Below are 8,238 nucleotides of genomic sequence, written 5' to 3' on the forward strand. Positions count from 1 at the left end.
ATGTGTGGTTTTTCGGGGGTTAAACAGCTTTGTAAAGTCATCTGTCACCGTGCTCTCTCAGTGCTCTCACGCTAATGTGCAGCAGCCTCCTGTAATGGCGGGCTGTGCGTCGGCGGCCAGCGTCTCTGCGTCCGTCGATGGCGAGGACACGGTGTCAGCTGTGCACACTCGTGCTGTAAAAGCTAATTGCTGGTGGCACCAGGCAGACCTCCTCCTAATGAACCATGTGCCGGAGGTTAATTCAATTTTGGACAGCAGCTCTCACAGCGTTTCTCTGGAAAAAAGAAGTGGGACAGAGATACCCGAGAACGAATTTATGAACACATGAATGATGTATGAGCGCATGAATTATAAATCATCTGTCGGGTCGTGAACGGCGCACAATAGAACCGAGCAATATGTCTTTGTGGCGGTGCCGCAGCCGTCCCCCCTGTGATTTCAGATGAGGAAACTGACATTTTTCTTTAAAGGAACAATCCGTGCTTTAATAAAAGCTCTGCCACGCTGATTGACAGGTCCTTTATGCAGACACAAAAAAACAATCCCACTGTTAATATTGTCTTGTGATACAGTTTAAGTTTGTTTTTGCAGACTTCATTTAACCCTCAGGGCAATCTTTAAAATTACGCACTCTCGCTCTGCACACAAAATGTGCTTCAAAATCAAGCTTTAAACAAATATCATACATTAATATGATTTTGGAAACAATGTTGCTTTAAGTAACTGACATATTCCAGGCTGTGATAATAAAAAAGCCTACTTAACATGTAGTATATTAAAATCATTGAAATCATTTGTGGGTTTTTTTCATCTAAAAAAAGTGGCATCATATCATAAAACTGGAATTTAAAGTGTTAAAATTGTAAAAATGTATGAATATTTGATATATTTTAGGTATGTTGTTATGTATTATATATATTATTGTTATAAACGCGTTATATTTTTGATATAATTAACCCAATGAAAGTAGAAAAATATATGAATGTATAATATTTTTAAAGCTTGACTTTGAAAAGCACATTTTGAGCGCAGAGTGACGTGAACGTGTGTGATATTAAAGCTAAACGAGGACAGATGAGATGAAAATACATGAATGGATATCTGATCTGTGAGGACACGGTGGCTTCACGGGGAACGTCAACAGCTGATTCACCTCGTGAATAATCTTTATTTCCCCGTCAAGTCCACTAACATGCTCATCCTTCAGAAAACATTGATATTTAAAAATTTTTCACAATAAGAGCCCTTTAAGCTGTTGTTTTGAGGACACTCTGCCCCTCAGGTCTTCAGGCTGCAGGGACTCAAACCGCCGCATCACAAGCTCTTTTCTCCCGACATCCTGTCACAAGGTGGCTCCCCCGGCTGGACAGACAACCGGCTGCTTGTTCAGCCGCCTCCACGTCCGGCTCATAACTCGGGCAGATGTGCCACCTCTGACCTGCGACCTGTGAAAATAAAAGCAAAACAGACACGTAAACATGGCGGCTAATGGCCTCTCTGCTCATCCCGGGGTTCGCCATATGGTAACCAAAAAAACAAACAAAAAAAGCGTCTGAATGGCGTCTCTGTTCTGCAGCGACAGCCGGCCTGGAAGGGGAAGATGTTCTCGCAGTAACCCCTCCGGTTCCCCCTAAGCAGATATCACAGGAGAGGCTTTGGTTTGATGTGGTGCGTCAGCAGACGGCGGCGCGTGGTCGTGACGCGTACTGTGAGAGAACCAGCGCTTTGGTTTTTTATTTTTAAAATGCAATAAAGACAATTAAGTCTCTGCGTTTCCTGCAGGAATGAGAGAGGCAGCCGGTGACAGATCAAATGTCAAAATGTCAGCGTTTGTCTGCTTGAGACCTGATCTGATGATTTTGAACACTGAGACCAGAGAAAAACTGAAATCAGAGGTTTTTGGTTTTTGTTTTTTGTTTATTTTTGTGCCGTGACTGGAGACATGACACCAAAAAGGTTGTAAGAAGAAAATCAACTTAAACAAACTTAAACAAAGTAAATGTGATTTACATTTTCTATCATGAAAGAAATCAAGTGATTCACACTGTGAATTGTTTTTGTGTTTTTAGTATACATAAGGTGCTAGAGTGCATAAAACAGCATCAAAATAAAGCTTATTGATCAATAAGACTGCCAGTGGAGGATGCCCTGACAGAGCCCCTAATGTCTTAAAATCCTAAAAATGTCCTAAAATCCTAGAAATGCCTTAAAATCCAAGAGACATTCTCAAATCCTAGAGACTGCTTAAAACCACAGAAATGTCCTAAAAACTAGAAACTTCCTAAAATCCAAGAGATGTCCAAAAGTCCTTGAAATGTCCTAAAATCTAGAAATGTCCAAAAATCACAGAGACGTCATAAAATCTTGTACCCTTTCAAACCTGAATTAGTGTGTGCACGCAGGTTTTTTATAACACGGGTAAAGCTGCTTATTATGAGCGATTAGCTTCATTGCCACTGAACTCACAGCTGGACAGTGAGTCGGCCTCTCTGTCAGCTGGTGTGTGTCTGTGTGTGTGTGTTGTCTTGTTGGTGTGTCTGTGCGGTGTCACAGACAGGCTGGAGAACAGGTAAACGGCTGACAGCAGCAGGATCGGAGATCTTTGAAAACCTTTCAGCGGTTTCTTCTCTTTATTTATCTCTCACTTATTAAGTCCCCCTTTCGAACTCTGTGCAGATGTTTTTGCTGCTAAGGAGGAGACGGAGGGTAATTAGTGACAACGCGTCATTGCATCTCGATGGTTAAGGAGCTGAAATTACTGTGTTCACCCGGGTTTTGTGTTCCTATCAATGCCACCCCGAGTCCGAGGTGAAAAAAACAGCGTCTACTGCAGAGTCATTTGACCCGGGTGTGAATGCCGATCGTACGCATTCTGATTGCATTAAAAAGTCAGATGTTAGTGGGTGTTTGCGAGCTTTTTGTGCAGTGAAAATGAGGCTCTAGAGACATGTGTGGAGCCTCTGCGACTGGCCCCTGGGGTCCTCTCATTTTCCAGAAGTGGCCCCCAAACATGTGTCTTTGTGCATTTTGTATGGATTGACCCTTTAGTAGCTGTATGGATCAGGACGGCCCGGGTGGTGCTCTGTTTGTTCTGTTGCACCCTGATAGTCACTGCAGGGCGGCTGATCCTGCTGTGTTTAAACAAACAGCAGGTGAACTCTGTGTGTGTGTGTGTGTGTGTGTGTGTGTGTGTCGACATCAGTCTTGTCCTCTCCTTCACACCTACAGTGGTTCAGTCTTTGTTTCTCTCTCATGTGTTGTCTTCCATCTTTTCCTCCGTCACTCCTTTCATTGGACGCTGCAGGATTGCAGAAATCCTTCGCTCCTCATCAAAAGATTCTCTTCACTTTATCCTCCTCTGATGTGTGTGTGTGTGTGTGTGTGTTCCCCGCTGTGTGTGTGTTCCCCGCTGTGTGTGTGTTCCCCGCTGTGTCTCTGAACACGTGTGTGTGTTGCCCTGTCGTTGCATTTGCACGAGTGCATTTCATATTTGAGGGGAAGCCTGCCAGGGAGGGTGTGTGTGTGCACGTGGGTGGGCGTGAGCGCTCTCTGTGGAGATGGGAGACCTTGCTCGCTGCTCATTGGCTAACAGATGTGGAGAGGGGCGGGGCTTTGTTCCATGGAGACAAGGATGGAGCGGATGCAAAGACACGAGGGATGTACAGTTAGAGAAACAGTGAGGAAGAAGAGGATGAGGGCAAGTACAGCAGAGAGGAGGAGAGGAATTAATTACTGAAACGTGAATCAAATATACATCCACAAAATATAACAAAACTTAATGAATTAGGTGAGATGATTTATGTTAAAATGAATGAATGAATATTTTATTTCGCTTACATGCGTCACACAATGCGTCACATAATTTTTTTTCATTCAGTAACCGTAAAAGGAATATGCTGAAGCCCAAAGCTTATTTTTGCCGATCCTAGATCCACCAAAGGAAAACCAAAATAACAGCAACATTAAATAAACAAACTACATCATTTAAGAACAAAATCTGTTATACTCTAAACTGTCTTGCTATATGTAACACTATAATCACTCCTGAATTATTTCACATTATAATAATTATGCGTCATAATTTGAAAAATTTTAAATTTTAAGGCCATTTTTTATCTTTAAATTAGGAAGGGAAAATATTCTTTTTTAGCATAATGATTTTTTTTATATTTGTGTACAATATTATTCATCTTTTATCACATTTTCTTCCACACATTTATTTCTTCCACACATTTATTTCCTTTTTTTTACACAGTACTGAACAGGGGTCGACAGATTATCGGCTTGTCAAACTATTAGGGCCGATTTTTTACAAATTATCTGTATCGGCATTTTATTGTATCAGTGATAAAATTAATAGATGTGAAAAGAAAGTAAAAGAAGTGCAAAGAAAGTAAAAGAAAAGCACCATGGATCCTGGTTTGATTTATTTAATTCTAACATGTTTTATATTCATTATAAAAGTAGTTTATTTAACTTCCTTATAACCTTATTTATTAAATGTTGTTATAACAGTAATGTCTTCAACTTTTTTATTTGGCAGTAGCTACTTTAACTTTATTGTAACTGCAGTTATTCAATTTTCTTTCTATTTTAAAAGTTAACATTAGTTTAAAGGACATTTAAAAACATTGTGATATATATCGTGTATTGTGATATAGTTTTAAAATATCGCAATATCATTTTCAAGCCAGATCGCCCAGCCCTAGCTTCTTTATTTAACTTAATTGTAACTGCAGTTCATTCAATAATTTAAGTAATTTTAGAGGACACTTAAAACGATCAGGATATACATCATGTATCCTGACATAGACTTAAAATATCATGATATTATTTAAAGATATATTGCCCTATATTACGATATATATCGTGTATCGCAATGGTCTTAAAATATTGATAGAAGATATTGATATTATTTTAAAGCCATATTGCCCTAGCTTCTTTATTTAACTTTATTGTAACTGCACTTCATTCAATAATTTTAATTTATTTTAATTTAAGCACTTAACATTAGTTTAGAGGACATTTAAAACGATCAGGATATACATTGTGTATCTGGACATAGACTTAAAATATTGCCATGAACATAACCTGCAGGTGTAACTTGACTGGGGGAAGTTGGGATGCAAAATCCAGGTGGTATTATTTTTTTATTTAAACATGTCAGATATATCAGTAAATGTTTCCTTTGCATATTAGTGGTTAAATTTCACTGTGCTGTTCACACCTGGTTTACATTGAAATACCAAAAATGCTGTGAAGACAGTTGAACATAAATCACACAAATCCATCCTTACTGGGATAAAATCCTTAATCAGAACTGGTTTTCTGGCATTAGTCGTGTTTTACAGTGGAAACACAAAAACAGTGAGGGTGAGAGAGATGGAGGAGGAAACTGAGTCACAATGAGTGTGTGAAAGAAAAAAAGGGGGAAAAGGCAGGGCAAGAGAGGAGGGGAGGGAGCACCAGTGTGTGTGTGTGTGTGTGTGTGTGTATGTGTGAGAGAGAGAGAGAGAGAGAGAGAGCGAGAGAGAAGGGGGAGGAGAGTGAAGCAGCAGTGGCAGCGCTGCATCATCACTACTGCCACTACAGCAGAGAGGAGAGGCAGTTTACTGCCTGCCTCCCTGCTCTCACTCTCTCTCATACACACACATTCATGCATACACACTCTCTCTCTCTCACACACACAAACACACACGCATACACACACACACACACACACACACACACACACACACTCTGGATGTCAGCCGGCTGCCTCTGAGCCTCAGTGAAAGCTCCCGGTGACATTATACCCATCACCTCTGGATGTCTTCAGGACTCTTCCTGCTCCAGACGCTGTGTGTGTGTGTGTGTGTGTTTGTGTGTGTGTGTTTAGTGGACTGTGGACTTCCAGATCTGCTTGTTTGGACTCCCTTGCTTTTGTTTGCTGAGGGAGCCGTCACTGTCAGCATGGAGGAGTGTTAACATGCTCCGTTGTTTTTCCCTCCTTTTCCCTCCGCTGAAGAGCAGAGAAGTGGACGGCTGGATTTTTTTCGGTGGCTGCGTGCCGGCGCAGAGTGCTTACCTCAGGATTTGCAGTTGAAGGGGAGGTGGGGGTAAACAGCTGCGAGGGGAGGACGGTGTGCACTGCAGCATCGAACTGGCATCTCTTATTCTGTGGTGGAGATTTTTTGTGCTCCTCGAGGTTGCACACATGCACGTTTTTCACACCCGGCAGCAGCAGCAGGAGGCTGCGTTGTACACACACCGATGGATTACTGCGACTTTAAGGACAGGCTCCCGCACGCTGAGGAAGACAAGATGCTAATTTAGCAAGTGCTCTTTGTTTTTGGAATCGAAACCAACACTACAAGTATTAAAAATTTGACTCGCAGGATGACGTTGAGCTGAAAGCGCCGCCTCCTGCTCCCTCCAGTCCAAACATGAACTCTTCCTCCAATGCGAACCAAAGCGGATCTCCTCCGTTCTGCCTGCTGGGCGCCGCGGGCTACTCCCGCAGCCTGGACACCTGCGTGCTGGAGGTGGTCGTCATCCTCTTCCTCACCGTGCTCATCATCGCCGGCAACCTGGTGGTAATCTTCGTCTTCCACTGTGCGCCACTGCTGCACCACCACACCACCAGCCACTTCATCCAGACCATGGCGTACGCCGACCTGCTGGTGGGCGTCAGCTGCCTGATGCCCTCGCTGTCGCTCCTCCACTACTTCCGTGGTCTGAACGAGGAGCTCACCTGCAAGGCGTTCGGCTACATGGTCTCTGTGCTGAAGAGCGTCTCCATGGCGTCGCTGGCGTGCATCAGCGTGGACCGCTACATCGCCATCACCCGCCCGCTGTCATACGCCACGCTGGTGACGCCATGCAGGCTGAGGGTTTGCATCGTCCTCATCTGGGTTTACTCTGCGTTAATCTTCCTCCCATCGTTTTTTGGCTGGGGGAAGCCGGGTTACCACGGAGACATATTTCACTGGTGCGCAGACTCGTGGAAAACCAACCCCGGGTTCAGCACTTTCATCGTGGCGCTGCTCTACGCACCAGCGGCGCTCACCGTCTGCTTCACTTACGGGAGTATATTCCGGATCTGCCGGCAGCACACAAGGGAGATCACCCAGCGCCACGCCCGCTTCAGCTCGCAGGCGGTGGGCGATAAAGGCGAGCGCTGCGAGGGCTGCACGGACAAACGCTACGCCATGGTGCTGTTCCGCATCACCAGCGTCTTCTACGTATTGTGGATGCCGTACATCCTCTACTTCCTCCTGGAGAGCTCCGGGCTTTATCACCACAATGTGGCGTCCTTCCTCACCACGTGGTTGGCGATTAGCAACAGCTTCTGTAACTGTGTCATCTACAGCCTCTCCAACAGCGTCTTCCGGAAGGGCCTCGGACGCCTCTTCAGCCCGTTGTTACCCGCCTGCCTCGGCTGCGTGGACGCCAAAAAGGCTCCAGCTTCCGCCAGCACACGACCGGACCCTCGCTGCCAAGTATGAGCTGTAAGCCACGACGGATTTGGTTCGGTCACTTTGGAGGCATCTGCGCTCTGTGGTTGTGTTGCGAAGCATCACGCCGGTCTTTTTTTGGTCCCACGTGTCGAGGACCTGCACAGAGCGCGGAGAGGCGCCTGCACAGACGCCTGTCGGTTGTCTCAAAGGCGGATTTTTTTGGAAGCTTTGAAGCTTTCTTGAATGCTCTGTGGCATGATGCTGCTCTCGATCAGGAGCTGACGGCAGGGAGTTAAGAAGTTTGATACTCAGTGCGTTTACATGCACAGTGAAGTGAAGCTGCGGTTACACCTCGATTAGTCAATTTAATTGGACTTCTGTCCTTGTCCCAGTATAGAATTTATTGGTGGAAGTTTGTCATACACCACCATGGTGGGTGTTGATATGCCCCCTTTCAGCGAGTTGCTTTTGGACCTTCTTTCAAAAAAAAAAGTTAGCAAGCCGCAAACAGGTTGTGTGTCAAAAGGTGAAAACTTTTTCTCATGTATTCTACACTTGGTACCTTCATCTTGTTATGTTTTCTTCTTCTACGACTTTATACTGTATGTCGACTTATACTTTATACTTATGCACTGGGCCAAAACGTGGCTTGACGACTAGGATCGCGTGCAGATCGCTTCGGCCAGTTTTCGGTCTGACTGAGGTGTGTACGTGAAAGAGTTAATTGATTCGCATTATCGAGGTGTGTTGGTCCAAAAAGAAACTTTACTTGAGTTGGACTCAACATGTATTTTAAAAG

General features: G+C 44.3%; 1 protein-coding gene across 1 annotated transcript; it reads left to right on the plus strand.

The window, feature by feature from the left end:
* The first annotated feature begins 5,693 nt into the window (after positions 1 to 5,693).
* Positions 5,694 to 7,529, plus strand: LOC121944822 (probable G-protein coupled receptor 21). Its single transcript, XM_042488736.1, has one exon. The coding sequence runs from the start codon at positions 6,426 to 6,428 to the stop codon at positions 7,485 to 7,487; it is 1,062 nt and encodes a 353-aa protein (XP_042344670.1). The 5' UTR covers positions 5,694 to 6,425; the 3' UTR covers positions 7,488 to 7,529.
* The last annotated feature ends 709 nt before the right edge of the window (positions 7,530 to 8,238 follow it).

The sequence above is a fragment of the Plectropomus leopardus genome, chromosome 6, assembly GCF_008729295.1.
Source record: "Plectropomus leopardus isolate mb chromosome 6, YSFRI_Pleo_2.0, whole genome shotgun sequence".
Lineage (NCBI taxonomy): Eukaryota > Metazoa > Chordata > Actinopteri > Perciformes > Serranidae > Plectropomus > Plectropomus leopardus.

Bases quoted from the DNA above. Each gene is read 5' to 3' on its own strand.
- LOC121944822 (XM_042488736.1), top strand. From the start codon at position 6,426: ATGAACTCTTCCTCCAATGCGAACCAAAGCGGATCTCCTCCGTTCTGC.